The sequence below is a fragment of the Hypanus sabinus genome, chromosome 2 (genome assembly GCF_030144855.1).
Source record: "Hypanus sabinus isolate sHypSab1 chromosome 2, sHypSab1.hap1, whole genome shotgun sequence".
NCBI lineage: Eukaryota > Metazoa > Chordata > Chondrichthyes > Myliobatiformes > Dasyatidae > Hypanus > Hypanus sabinus.
In genome coordinates this window covers 129992974-130008877 of record NC_082707.1, presented here as the reverse complement: position 1 = coordinate 130008877, position 15904 = coordinate 129992974, and the positions used below count along the sequence as shown (strand labels likewise).

The window sequence follows — 15904 nt, the reverse complement described above, 5'->3', positions numbered from 1 at the left end:
GTCAAGCTCTCAATCTTTTCTTGGAGAATTTTGTCAAGTGAGAATTAAATCAGCTTAGATCAGCTATATATTTAATGTAAACTGCCAGTATGTGAATGGTGGGTCATAACTACTGCTTGGGCCCCTAATGAGAAATGGATGTAAGGAATGGAAGCCAAGAGATTAGATTGAAAAATCAGACAAAGCTGCTGTGATTTGCTGGAAAATAATTCCATTTTTCAACCCAGTGAATCTGAGAGTGCATTCTTTAGCAGTAATAATGATTGACACCAAAATGCAGGAGATGCTCAGTAGTCTTCCTCTCTTTATGAAGAACTTCTTTCATTTATTGCCAATTTCTCCTTGTCTTAAGACATGCCAACAGTTTCTTCACCAACAACAGAGGCTGCTGATATATCACCGGAGAAGTCAACTGAACTAAAGGATAAGGGGTTACCTCCACCATCTGTTCAGCCTGATTTATCATTTTTCACAGGTAAAGGAAAACTTGATCACATGCCATTGAGCTCTAAATTATTTTCAATAAAATGAACAAAGCAAGGAATCCTCTAATATTTCTAAAATTATGAGTTAGGAGTATAGTTTCAGTTAATAACTCTTGCTGTGTAGATTGGTCAACTGATGAATTGGATTTATTTATGTAAGCTCTTTTTCTTTCAAAAGTGCCATATTATGACTATTTTATTGGGTACCTAATTAAAGTGGCCACTGGGTGTGTATTCATGGTCTTCTGCTGCTATAGCCCAACCACTTCAAGACTCAACGTGTTGTGCATTCCCAAATCCTCCTCTGCACACCACTGTTGTAACACGTGATTACAGTACTTGAGTTACTGTTGCCTTCCCGTCAGCTTGAACCAGTCTGTCGATTCACCTCTGACCTTGCTCATTAACTAGGCATTTTTGCTCAAGGAACTGCTGCTCACTGGATTTTTTTTTTGTGTTTCACACCTTTCTCTGTAAACTCTAGAGTCCACTGTGCATGAAAATCCCAGATGATCAGCAGTTTCTGAGATACTCAAACCACTCTGGCTGGCACCAACAATGCTTTCATGGTCAGAGTCACTTAGGTCACATTTCTTCCTCATTTTGATGTTTTCTCTGGCCAACCTCTTGACTATGGCTGCATGCTCTTATGCAATAAGTTGCTACCACATAATAGACTGATTCAATATTTGCAGGTAAAGTGGCTACTGAGTTCAAGTTTAATTGTCATTCGACCATACATAAATATCCATGAATACAGCCAAATGAAACAGCGTTCCTCCGGGGCTAAGGTGCACAATATAGTACCAATAGTCAAACACAGCACAAGACACACATGCTACATATAAGACAGCAGTAAAATACAGTTGCACAAAACAGTCCAAGTCCCTGAGGCGTATGTGTGATTGGCATTGGGATGGTTAATGAAATAATTAAGCACGTTACTCCAATGTGTAGCTATAGTTTCTGTGACATCATTCCCCTCATCCCAGCTCAGCCAACAAATTTATAATGTAGCAATCTGCAGCTGGTCTGGTTTAGGTTCCCTGATGCTCTCAAGGCAAATCCTGAATCTTGGATCTTATGACTCTTGATTCCTTCTACCTTCCAAGCTGGTGGACTAAGATAGGGACAGGGGCTGTTACAGACTGTAAGCATTCTTGCTGGGCAGGATATGGCATTGGAATCAGGGTTGTTGAGCTAAAGAATTCAAGTATCCGCTCCTACCATTGAACTGTACAGCAAGTTCACACTTCCTTAGAACTTCCAGTGACAACTTTTCGTTAGTACCATGGTGTGTAAATGCTGTAAAGGGGACCAGAAGAAACTCCTCCTACAAAACAAGTGGAAGAATGTGGCACATTACTAATCACTGTCCTCTGGTTTAGCTTGTTACCAAACCAGTGAAAGCCCTTCTATTTGAAATCTCATCCACAGTCAGAAACATTTAAAAGCCAAAAAATAATAAAAATTGCTTAAATGATTAAAATGTTTTAAGGAAGTAAACAAGAACTGTAAGTTTTAATAGCATTTAAAATAATTGAATTCAGTTAAATGTTTTTATTAATTCAAAGAACTTTGAAATTATTAAAACTTACGTTTGTCGTTAATATCTGTCTCTCTATTCGAATGAATGGAGGTGCTCTTCCAGCTCTAGTTCTAAACTGTTTGGGCAACTTTCTCAGCGATGTGCTGGAGAAATGCCACAGATTTATGTTCCACTTCAGAGGGAACAAATGCCCGCTAGTTCTGGGTTAAAGCATTCACATGCACATACTTGGAAATCCAATATTTGGTGACACTTGGGAAAATAACTACAATTCTGTGCAGGAATGTGGTCAAAGAAAAGAGTAACCTACCCAAAGCCAGATGTCCAACAAGCTAGAAGCTTAGGTAGTACTTGGATAGAGCTAGGAATCATCAACAGAAATGTAAGGACTGCTTTTGCCTCTGGATGCATTGCTGAATGATCAATGGCTTGTGGTAAACGGCTATAGATAGCAGTGCAGGGCTAAGAAAATAAGTCACTTTAATAGAGGTCTTGCTTCAGGTATTATTCAGTCAGCAAATTGCAAATAAAGTTCTACTGCTCAGGAGAATCTCCGTTAATAGGGATAATAACCTTGTTGAATGACAGAGTGCTGCAGTGCATCAGTAGTTAATGTGCACAGCAACCACTCTGCATATGTTGGAAAGAATAAATATGCATATTAGAAAGAGGGGATTTGGAGCAAAGTTGACAACTTTTTTGGAAAAGCTGTATCATGAAGTTGTGGCAAGATTGGGAATGGATCAGGAACCAACACTTCTGTGGATTTTGCAAAGGACATGGCGTTTAATTAGAATAAATAGGTGCTGATAGCAAAGGGCATGAAGGTTGCAAAGAGTGTTAGTGGATCAGAAAGGTACCATTTCAGAGGGAAAGTGAATAGACATAAGAAACACTGCAGATGCTGTAACTCAGCAAGTCCTGATGAAGGGCATCAGCTCAAAATGTTGACAGTTTATAATCATATATAACCATATAACAATTACAGCATGGAAACAGGCCATCTCGGCCCTTCTAGTCCATGTCGAACGCTTACTCTCACCTAGTCCCACCTACCTGCACTCAGCCCATAACCCTCTATTCCTTTCCTGTCCATATACCTATCCAATTTTTTTTAAATGACAAAATCGAACCTGCCTCTACCACTTCTACTGGAAGCTCGTTCCACACAGCAACCACTCTCTGGGTAAAGAAGTTCCCCCTCGTGTTACCCCTAAACTTTTGCCCCTTAAGTCTCAACTCATGTCCTCTTGTTTGAATCTCCCCTACTCTCAATGGAAAAAGACTATCCATGACAACTCTATCTATCCCCCTCATAATTTTAAATACCTCTATCAAGTCCCCCCTCAACCTTCTACGCTGCAAAGAATAAAGACCTAACTTGTTCAACCTTACTCTGTAACTTAGGTGCTGAAACCCAGGTAACATTCTAGTAAATCTCCTCTGTACTCTCTCTATTTTGTTGGCATAATTCCCCTTCACTGCGTTCCTCCAGCATTATGTGTGTGTTGCTCAGCCACTTACAATGTTAGTGAGAATGAGGAAAGAAGAACTGAATGGTAGTCATAAATACTCCCCCAAAGCTGATAAGGAATTTTAGAGTTTTGACCCAGAAACAATGAAGGAGTATTTTATGAGATGTTAATTGGTGAAATTTAGTTTTGAATGAATTCCCACATAACAAATACTGCTGCTTTTACAGGAAGTGCAGGGTGAAAGTTACAAATTCTGGACACGATATGGGGGTCACATCTTGGTGAGTTGCTGCAGTGTATCAGTAGTTAATCTGCACAGCAACCACTCTGCATGGAAAGAGTAAATATGCATATTAGAAAGAGGGGATTTGGAACAAAGTTGACAAACTCTTTTTTGGTTCTTTGCTTTTTCTTTGGTTGGCTGGCATGATTTTGTTCACAGTTTAGCAATTACAATGTCTTACCTCTTGTATGTTTTCCTTATCGTGCCATTGCAGCAGCCACTGAGAGACCCCCCAAGCAAACTGAAATGGCAATAATCTACCAGTCAGCAGCATGGGTCCTGGCAGCCATACTGTTAACAATCATCACGTTTTTAATAGCCACACTCATAATAAACAGAAAGAAACAGTGGTTCCAGATGCCATGCTACCATGCACCAACAAAGGTAAGAAAATCAAACTCTATAATCAATGCAAAACTGGTAAGGTGCAGTAGAAAAAAAAATCATAAGGATATCCTATGCCCATTATCTTTGCTGGTGCTACTCAGTTCAGTTAAAACTTCACAGTCTATTCTTTCTATGAATCTGCAGTGTATCATAAGAGTCAACCTAGCATTTTGCTGGTTCCAGAGCATTCATGGAGATTAGCACAGTTCTAACTATTGACATGAAGTGACATTAGTTCACTGACTGTTTTCTTGTATTCACTGTAGTCTTAAAAATTAAGATAAAAACTGAATTGAGCAAATTAGTACTACAAAATAATTGTAGTTTAAATATTAATTCACCTGTACTGAACTTGGAAGATTATGCAAAGAATGGATTAAACTTGTGCTTTTCTGTGCAAATTCAGCAGTCAAGTTCAACTCTAGATCGTGAAAGTTGATTGAGTGATCTGCCAAAGCAGAGGTATTACATATCTGAGTGGAAAATTAAGTCACAATTCACAATTCTGACCAATATCTGGTGATCACTTGGGGGGGTTGGGGGTGTGAAGCTTTGTAGGAAAAGAGCTCATAAATATCATGTCTTCATCACATTCTCAAGATTGAATGTTTAACGACCACTCCCAATTTAGGCTCCTATGTAAAAAAAAAAATTATTACTAGAAAGATTTAAGAATCACTCAAATGAATCCATGAGAAAAAAAGGAAGGAAATGTAAGAACAAATTGATTTACTCATTCATGCATAAAAGTTTAGAACATGTAACATGGAAATCTACAGCACATTACAGGCCCTTCGGCCCACAATGTTGGGCCAACCATGTAATCTACTCTAGAAACTGTCTAGAATTTCCCTAGTGCAAAGCCCTCTATTTTTCTAAGCTCCATGTATCTATCTAACATGCTCTTTAAAGACCCTATTGTATCTACATTAAGTATACCGCATTAATGTACAAGAATTAACTTCTTGTGTTCACAAGTAAAGTCAGTATGGAGCCTCACTGATTTTTGATTTGGCACCCCTTATTACTGATGTAGATATCCAAATTTAGAGTAAAGGTTCTTCAAATATCTATCTTCAGTGTGTTCAATGTGAGGTTTGCAAATTCAGAACCTCAAGGTATCACAGTGCTAATTACCTGTAAATGTTTTGGGGTGTAGTCACTGTTCCCATGCAGCAGCCAGTTTCAAACCAGGAACTTCAATGGGATATTATTGCTATTACTGATGTTGGCTGAATGATGAATATTGACAAGAACAGAAAAGGAGAACTTCCCTGCAATACTTCAACTTATTTCCATTTGATATTTTTCCCTTTTTGATGGTTCTTCAGTTTAACACCTTATCTACGCGTCAGTGTTCTTGGGACTGCACTGGATCACCAGCCTGGATTTTATACTCAACTCAGTGAACCACAAGAATGGAATTGAAAGTGCTGCCAACTGATTCATAGCTACAACCTTAGCATTAAAGGATATTAAAGGCAGATTAGTCAATTAAATCAGAATTGTATGGAAATTCTTGAGCTCAACAACATTCAGAGTATCAAAGAGACTTTTATCAGCTTCTCTTGACATTTTATTTGTCTGGTTAAAATTCCAAAACAGTTGAGAAGAGAATGTTCAATGGATTGATTGAGTACCTATACTGCACAATATAATAGGGAAAATATTAGTCTGTGTGATTAGAAATGAGATATTGGTTGGTTATGCGCTATTATTCTGCAACTGTTTCAGCTTCACCTGTGGAGCTGGCCTCTGCCAAACTAAAGGATGCAAATCTATCTATAGCCACCTGCTCCTATGATTCATTTAGTTCTCTAATACTATCCATGGGCTACAGTGCTTTGAACAAATCTGTTGGTCTTCAAATTCTAATTACACATCCATGGATATTTCCCTCAAAAATGAGATGGAGAAATCCTTAATGCTAAAAATGGGAGCCACAGCTACACCTTTTTAGAAAGCTATTCACATAATCTTCAGGTATTTGGATTTTTTTGTGGGTGATGACCCCTCAAAGTAATTAAGAGATTTGCCAGTATATGCAAAATTGCTTCAAAATACTATTAATAAGGAATAAAAGGGTAGGTTAATTAAAATAAGGTGGGGCAGTAATTATTATGTTTAGTTGGTTTCAATGATCAGTTTCACACGTACTAGCCTGAATTACTACCCTAGTATATACCACGTACCATGAAAGTTGGAGAATCAGGGCCAAATCTATGCTTTTTTAATGTTGGACAAACTGAAACTACTCTGTTAATAGGGAAGAAGCACATCTGTTCTATGCCTTCATTCAAGGAAATGTCTTTGAGATGTCATTGTTTGTGTATCTACAAAATTAGTTGTGAATAAACTAAGTATTTAATACCAGCTCAGAAATGCTTTCATATAATTGTCTTTCATCTTTGTTTGTGTAACAGACGCAGTTTTTGAAAAATCCAGTTGACAAGCAAACTGTGGTTTACATGGACTCTGTGAAAGGAAACAAAATGCACAGCGTTAATAACTGCTGCAGAAAGGATCTAATGGTGGAAGCAGATTCCCAGTACAATGAGAAATACCGTGTGCGTGCAGAAAAACAAACCAACAGCCAGCAAAACAAACTGCTTGGATAGAAACATGAAAAAAAGTTGGCTTCTGAACTGATGGAGACTTGGCAATAATTCAAAGAGTGTGCTCCATTCACCAGCCTTGCCTCTTCTGGTTTCCATTATATTTTGAGTTAATGATTCCAGCTTGTTATCTGTGTATGATTCAGGTACTTGCAAAATAACAGTTACTTTGAAAACCACGTCTTTATTGCCTTTCCTGTTCACTTAAAATACCCAAAAGAATTAATAGAAAATCTTGCCAAAAAATAGTAATCAAGCCAGAAAACGAACACCAAACTTCTCAGTATTTTTGTACATTACAATATATAGGGGGGAAAGTGAGGGGACAATTTATCAGGAGGAGTAAGCCTTTAGTCAGTTACTGTAACCACTTTATTCAAAGAGTAATTAATCAAGCAATGGCTGAATTAAAATTGTCCCCAATGTTACAGAATAAGCATTTTCAAACACAGGTGGATTTTAGCTTGTTTAAAATTGATGTTTTGGAAATGTGGTAATGGAATATATATTTCTTAATGCCCTAAGAGAATATTGTAGCTTTTTTCCTCGTGCAGGAGAAATCTTTAAAAATTATCTTTCATGGTGACATTTTTCAGCACTAGTGAGAAGGTAAATTACTGGGAACTGGAGAGTAGCTGTAATGTAAGCTGACACTTTATTCCTCCTCCAGAATACATGCAAAACAGTAAAACTTTCATCAGCCTTTGGAGTGGTGGAATTCCTCATCTATTCCAAGACAGCACTGTAAATGCCAAGAGGGATGGACAAATGGTCAAATAGGAAATGAAAGATACCAAATTATTGCTGCAGAAATATACATTTAACTATAGTATTATTAATGTTAGTTAACTTTTGCTATGACAGTGATTTACATGCTGTATCAATTCCTATACCTGTACTCTATATTTTCATTGTGTTGAATGTATTCACAATTTTTGTTTGTGAACAGACTGTCATTCCAGTTTGTAGAAGGAATTGAACTGAGCATTGCTGCTTTATCTGACTGGTGGTGACAAAACTCAATATAAATGCCAAAAGCAGGAAAAGCTAAAGTGGGAAATTTATTATCAGGTTTAAATTAAAGGTATTAATCAAATCTCTGAGTGAACCCTAGTTCACCATCAAGGATAAGATGGGTGGCAGAACAAGGAACAGAGCTAAAATATTGTTTAATCTGGTTGGAGGAGGATGGCATAAAGGAGTTGAATATAAGCAGTGTATGAATAATGAAAAGCACATACCTCCCCAAACTGTTCTAGCTTCACCCAGGCTTAACATGCAGGCTTTACCCATTTACAGTGCTCTGGATGGCTGAATAAAAAGTATTTCAAAATATTGGTGGTGTTTTGAGGTGTCAAGGAAGAGTGAAATGTTGTAACTACTCTATGGTTTAAAATGTGGGAGCACAGGGAATATGTTGGTAAGCTGTGGCACTTTGTAGTCAACTTTACTAATAACATTAAGGATTTTAAGAAAAGCCCTATTGATACCAGGCTGTGAGCGTACAAATTCTTTTAAATTGTAAGAAGTTTCAAGTATTTTTGTAGATACTTAGTTTGCAGATAATTGAGCAAAAGGGAGGAGAGTTTCTTAATTTATTTTTTCAGATAGCTTAATTTATTAATCTAAGTAGAATCTGTATAGAAGAATAGCAGAGGGCGTAACAATTCTGTTTAGTTCTATTTGTTACTGTGATTTGTAGTCCAATAAGTTGAGATGTGGCAAAGCTCTTTGGCCATGCAATTTTGCTGGCGTGTTATGCTGAGATAATTACCTGATCATATGCCTTAAAAACCTGTAAACCCCTTTGCTGTACTTTTTATGTAAGTTCTTAACTTTTGTTTAACTCTTTACTGTTGATATATAGAGATCTAAGTTGCTTATTTATTTACAACAATGTGTAGTAGCACTTGTAAATGCACATGGCCTAGCAGCTGAGTTGTAACTAGTAAGAAGGCATTTACTCATTTAAATAAATTTTGTTGTGGAAATTGTCTGAATTTGTGGTAAGGTATTTTCCAAATTTGCTCTGAGAAAAACTAATCAAAAAGGAAGTAGCATATATATTATAATTTGACATCTGAGCCACCAGGAAAATATTTACAGCATTGAGAAATATATATTTCATTATCAAGAGTAATACTCAGCAAGAAGTTTTTCTGAGTACCATTTTGAGACTTCAGTGTGATTGGGCCTTGTTTTGAAGTATGTTGCAAAGTGAACTAACTATATTAATAATTTTCAGTCAATAATCAATTGGTAAAATAAATAGTCAGTGTCCTCACTGGAATTTGCATTGAAATTTACTTCTTTTGCAGAATATTTTGGATTTTTTGTATTGCCATTCAGAGTTACTCGAAACACATAAATTAATAAGATCATATTATATACTGCAGGAGCAGAACCAGACCATTTGGCTGTTGAATCTGCTTCACCATTCAATCATGGCTAATATTTTTTCTCTCAACCTGCTTCTTCCATTTTCTCCAAGTAACCGTTTACCCTCCTCCAAGTAACCGTTTACCCTCCTCCCTTATCAATGAAGAACCTGTCAGTATAATCCTAAGTCTTTGTGGCAACAAAAATCACCACCTTCAGGATGAATAAAACACTCTCTTCTCAAATCTAAAGAAACATCCCTTTATTCTGAGTCTGTGCCCTTGGATCCTAGATTCTCTTACTAATGGAAACATTCTCTCCACATCCAATTTATGTGCACCTTTCAGCATTTGGTTGGTTTAAGTGGAATACCCCCTCATTCTTCCAAACATCATTTGCAGAGCCATCAAACACTCCTCATACGTTAAGCCTTTCATTCCCGGGATCATTCTTTGGAACCCCCTCTGGACCCTCTCCAGCACCCGCACATTTTTCCTTGGGGGGGGGAGGTCAAATTATTCTCAATATTCCAAATATGGTCTGAGCAGCACCTTATAAATCCTTAGCTGTACATCTTTGCTTTCATATTCTAGTCCTCTCAAAACAAATGCATTGCATTTGCCTTCATTAATATGAACTCAAACTGTCAGTCAACTTTAAGAGAATCCTGAACTATGACTTCATACTCCAGATCTTAATATAAGCAATGTTTCTAAAATAATCCTTTTTATTTTTCAAAACTTTCCACCCATCGCCCAAAATAATTTATTCACTGTAATGGAGTCCTTTGCTGAAACACATTGAAGGAACTGTAAACTTCATTTTTAGTACCTTAATACCCCCAAAACCTGTCAGGCAAATGGACAAGATTCACAAAGTGAGGACAAGATTCACAATATAAGTGTCGTTGCAACCCTGTCTGTAGGCCAGAGAGAGCCAGGTTTGACGAGATACCCAGTAAGCATATTCCCGAAACCTGGAAATGGACAGTAGCTTCTTCAAAGAAACTACAGGAAACATGTTTCAGCAATACCACCAGTTAGAGGCTTGCTCCTTCCTCTGGTGTATTGTAGAGATGTTAAAAGTCTGAGAAATACTGTATGAGAATGTTGACAGTCAACCTCTGTGCCAAAATGGAATATTTAGATTGGAAGGAGAATGAGAATGAGTACCTGCAAGGGAAATGGGAAATTCCTGGAATTCCAAAGCACCAAAGGAACCAACACAGAAAGAGACTTCCAGCTGCCTTCAACTCATGTTGCTGACCCCATCAGAAATTGTGGGGCCACATAAATTGAAACTGCAGATAATAATATGCAGTTGCCGAAGGCTTGGAGAATATGTAATTAAAAGATGAACTGATGGTAGATTGGAACACACAAAATACTTAGCAGAAATTGGAGAAATCAGAGAAGTGAGAGGAGAAAGTGGTAAAGGAATATTCTCAGAAGAGATGCAAAGACACAGTAAAACAGGAGCAGGATATAAAAATTGCTGTAAAACAAGTTTGGCGGCCAACTCAAAGAGAAGCAATACATTTCAGGAAGCCATTTTTGATGGCTGTGTAATGGATGTTAAAAATTGCAGGGAAATTGTTTTGATGTTAAGAGTCAAAGCCTCCTATGAATGGTGTACATCATATATGAATGGATGTGAAATGTGATATTGAATGCCACAAAACCTAGGAAACGTAAAGGCCTCAGCAGAGCACTCCAGATAAGCAAACCGCTTCCCCCCATGCATGGTCCTGTACTCACATATGTGCACCTTCATTGAAAGTGTAGCACCTAAACCTTAAAATGAAGTCTGATTTTGGAGAGTGGAGGCTTTGAAGATGTTGGCTGCTGGTTCCATCATCAGAGGACTCAGTTCTTTGCACCTTGCTATGCATTAACTTGGAATTGTTGAAGATAAATGTGGAAAGCTTGTGAGAGATAGGTCAATCTTAATAGCTTAAATGATATCAAAATATCCATCTTACTTTTTGAAAGAGCCCTCCATACAAACCAATGCATCTAAGAATCATCCAACAGAGTCTTTTTAAGGAGAACACCATGGAAAACAGCTTTCTCCATTATGTATGTTGATTTCAGAGACATACGTGGCAAGAGATTATATCAGACACAGAATCCACAACACATTGGTTTCCATGGGTTGAAAGGAAAGACAGGTACATTTTTAAATATTCTTAATAATTCTACAAATGTTCTGATAAGTCATTAGATTTTCTTTAACTATTTAAGTAAATTAATCTATAAACTATTTTCCTAGATTTGAAATATTTCTGAAATATTTAAAGACCTTAAGAGTATTGATGGTCAAAAAACCTAGGGAAGGGTTTGCCAGCTGTTAAAGTTTTCCAGTGGAGTTTTGGCAGCTGCAAGGATTTGTTCTGACTCACTTGTCACTCCATTCATTCATTCAAAGCCTTACCATTGTTTGAGGCCTTGCCACTGGACTCTGGTATGTTGAAGACCAGAAAGGTAAGTGTTACGCCTATGCCCAACTCTGAGGGGCCGAAGGGTCCAAAGTAGCCCCCTCCTTTTTGAGAGTCACAAGATCGCTATTAATTCAGGTCAAGAGACCCAGGAAAAGAGAGAGAGATGTTTGGAATGTCCTGGCCCTCAGCGATACAAAGCCACGGGAAACGGCCATTGTCTCTTGGAGACAGAATTGTGTATTGAGTGCTGTGCTATTTATTTGAGGCCCTCCGGGAATGACCAAAGGTGGGCTGGTTGAGGGGTGGCATCCACCCAGCCTGATTGACATCTGAGACCCTGTGAGTCAGGATAAAAGAGGGTCTGGGGAACAGCCCCTTTAGGCACACCAGAAGAAACGCTAGAAATCCTGTGACAGCGTTTAATAGCGACAGCCGTTGGGGCCCGCGTGCATCCTTTTCCATTTGCCTTGGAATTGGTGGGCCTTACCACGGAAGAACAGCTTGAGCTAAAACAAAGGAGAAATCAGCCCCAACGACTCTCGAAGGATTGACATCATAAAAGGAATGGGCAAGTTTTAAACTCTCTCTCTTGACTCCAACCAAAGGCTGCAGCCTGCATGAACTTGAGTGACTTTTATATTTCCATCGAACAATACATTATCCCTTAGACAACGACAGAGCTATTTCTTAGCGATTATTATTATACCCGCGCTTTTAGACTTAGTAGTGATGACGTATGTTATCTGTATGTTTGCACTGATATTATTTTTGTGTATTTTTATCAATAAATACTGTTAAAAAATAGTACCATCAGACTTCAACGGACCTCTCTATCTTTGCTGGTAAGTGACCCAGTGACAGGGTACGTAACAGTAAGCCAGCCATTCCAAGCTTGGGTGAGGTAAGTTTGACTAAGGATTGAGTGAGGGGTGGCAAGAATAGGTGGCAATCCACTCTAGTAAAATCATTTTTATTACATAACTTGAAAATTATATATGTGTAAATTTCAATATTTAAAGATGACAAAATTTGGAATTGATGAGCAGAAAGAATGAAGAGAATCCATATAGCCCATGCAAAGTTCCTGATCCCAAGAATAAGACCATAAGATATAGGAGCAGAATTAGGCCATTTGGCCCATTGAGTCTGCTCCGCCATTTCATCATGGCTGATCCATTTTCCCTCTCACCCATATCTTCTGCCTTCTCCCTGTATCCCTTCATGCCCTAGTTAATCAAGAATCTATCAAACTCCACCTTAAAAATACCCAAAGACTTGGCCTCCACAACCACCTGTGACAATGAATTCCACAGATTCACCACTCTCTGCCTAAAGAAATTCCTCCTCATCTCTGTTCTGAAAGGACACCACTCTATTCTGAGGATGTGTCCTCTGGTCTTAGATACCCCACCACAAGAAACATCCTCTCAAATGAGGCCTTTCAATATTCCATAGATTTCGATGAGATCACCCCTCATTCTTCTGAATGCCAGTGAGTATAGGCCCAGAGCCTTCAAACATTCTTCATATGACAAGCCTTTCAATCCTGGAATAATTTTTGTGAGCCTCCTTTTAACGCTTTTCAGCACATCCTTTCTTAGATAAGCAGCCAAAAGCTGCTGGCAGTATTCTAAGTGAGCCTCACCAGTGCTTTATAAAGCCTCAACATTACATCCTCACTTTTATATTCTAGTCCTCTTGAAATAAATAGCACCCCTGGGTGTATATTAATGAAAATTATAAGATCTGTTGAGAGGAACAATGATGAAACATTTGGATTTTAGGCTTTATAGATAAAGATATGGAAGACAAAAGCAGGGAGCAATGTTGATCACAACTACGATATCCTATTCTGTTGTGGCCATTGCACAATATGGGAAGGATGTCCAGATACTAGAAATGGTACAAAATAAATTACTTGAATGGCTCCAAAAAAGAGAAAATCTAGCTATAAAGTTATACTGGAGAAGCTGAGGTTGGAGCAGGGAAGGTGAAGAGAGGATTCATGAAGTTAAAGAGAGAAGAGACATTCCCCATCAACAGTTCAAGTTCCTGGGATATAGATTCAAACATATGGGGAAAGGTGCAAGTATAGTGAAAGGCAGCACTCTTCATAAAGAGAAGTGGGTCTAAACTGTAAGTTACAACTTCAGGTATGGTGTAAGCAAGTACTAATAGGGATTTATGAGAAGGAAATAGATAGGCACTTGAGGGGAAATAATTCACAAGGGAAAAGCAGGGGAATTAAGTCTGTATTGCTCTACAGTGAGTCAGTATTTGCCCAGTGGGTAAAATAGCCTCTTGTGCCATAAGAATTCAATGATTCACTGTTGGCTAAAATACATTAGTAACTGTGTACGAGGCCCAACATTCCTATACCTCGTCATTCAATTAAGTGTGGATTGTTCGGATTTTTTTTAGTAGAGATTGATTCAGGTTTATTGTTTGAACTTTTCACAGAACCTACAAACAAACAGGACAAAGCCATTTATGTATGTCTTCCAGTCATTTTTAAAATCACATACCGAATCGATTAAATCATTTTTTAAGAATTTATTTTGTACTTTCCTTTGCTCCTCTATACTTGTCGGAGCTTTGAATTTAACTGATTCTCATGCCCAGCCATGCAGTCAGGCGAATTTATGCTGTGTGACTCAAGTTGGGCGGTATGAGAATAATATTAGCAAAACACATCATGTACATGTTGTAGCATAAACCTGATCAGACATCCTTTTCCTTCTGATGTTTTCCACCCATGAAAAATTGAAAAATGTAATTAACTGATAATGTGGAGTAACTACTTCAAAGCATTACAGATCTTTCCTCCAATTGATTCAATCAATCTGCTTTGATTGGCCAGATTAACTCATTCAATTCATTCACAGATGTTTGTATTGTTACCGTAATCTGCTTGTCCTTATTTATTGTAACTTGGTTTTTTTCCCACCGGTATGTAAGCATTTAGCCATATGCAGTATTGCACTAGTTAGTTACCACAATATATTCAATTATAAATTTTTCTGCCTGAAACATTCAGCAATAATTATTGCCAGGGGAAATGTGTTTTGAATTGCCACCTCTCAGTTTTTGCAATATTACAATAAACCTAAAGATATTCAAAATGTGAATTCAGCTACTCTGGGAAACTATACCACAGTGCTTTCTGTTCTCATATGATAGCTTCACAAGTTTTCCTGCTGTGGGGCGACTCAGGTCTTTCATTTGACAAGACTGGCAGCACAGCTATACACACGCACGGAACTGAAAATGGTCCATTCCTGCTAACTCATCACTGCAGCTAAAAATTACAGTCCACTTCAATGAATTTCAAATTACCTTTTCAATAACCAGTACCTGTGCATTACATAGAGAGCATTTACTTGTTTGCTTCAATTGGGAGATAGTCATTGGGCCTAATGTGGCTTATTGTCTGAATATTTTAGCAGGCTATTAATTCTTAAGCTGGAATTAGAGTCACAGCACCTTATGACAGTGCAGTGGTGCAGCTTAAAGTGCTACTGCCCCACAGTTCCTGGATTCAATTACTACACTACATGGGCACTCACAACATGAAATTTGTACATCCTCCTTGTGCCCACATAGGTTTCCTCCAAGTTCTTCAAGTTTTCTTCCGAGTCCCAAAAGTAGGTTTACTTGCTAATGTAAATTATCTTTTGTATACAAGAATGCCAAGAGAGTCAGTGGGAAGTTGATTGGCATATAGGGGAGAATCTGCTACATGGATGGGACTAATGGGAATTCTATTAGAGAGCTGGCAGAAATCCAAGCTGTGTCTTAATAAAATGATTCTTCATGATGACTGACATTAGTAGCAAGTTATCAAGGAGTCATACAATGTTCTAATTCTTCTATGACAGCAGAAGAGAATGCAGTATAACCAAATCGAGAAAGATATAAAAACATGGAGGTGGATTAAAGAGCAAGTAAAATTGGGAAAATGTGAAAGGATAAACAAGGAGGCAACAGTGGAAGGGTGTAAAATGGAGCAAGAGTTAACCAACACACACAACAGGAAGCTGGAATTAATGCAGTTAGGATACCTGAGAAGAAAAGAAAGGAAAATATAATTTAGGATTTTGGAACAGCGGGGGAAGGGTGAGAGTTTCAATGCTGACCAAATGCTCTGCTTCTCCCCAGGGTGAAGGACTTGTAAATGGTCAAAATCAAGTTCAAGGGGGTGGCTTGAGTCATCAGGGTTCTCGACCTGACGTTGCCTGACTTCAACAGATGCCATCCTGTCAGATACATCGTCTCTCTGAAATGTCTCCAC

The 15904-nt window shown here is 38.1% G+C and overlaps 1 protein-coding gene across 2 annotated transcripts in view; it reads left to right on the top strand.

Moving 5' to 3' along the window:
- Window positions 1-8790, top strand: part of LOC132383848 (cysteine-rich motor neuron 1 protein-like) — a 224707-nt gene extending 215917 nt beyond the window's left edge. For both annotated transcript variants that reach the window (XM_059955055.1, XM_059955049.1), the window contains 3 exons: window positions 353-475; window positions 4007-4176; window positions 6603-8790. In XM_059955055.1, coding sequence (XP_059811038.1) covers window positions 353-475; window positions 4007-4176; window positions 6603-6797 — 488 coding nt within the window. In that variant the 3' untranslated portion in view covers window positions 6798-8790. The remainder of the gene's footprint in view (window positions 1-352; window positions 476-4006; window positions 4177-6602) is intronic.
- The last annotated feature ends 7114 nt before the right edge of the window (window positions 8791-15904 follow it).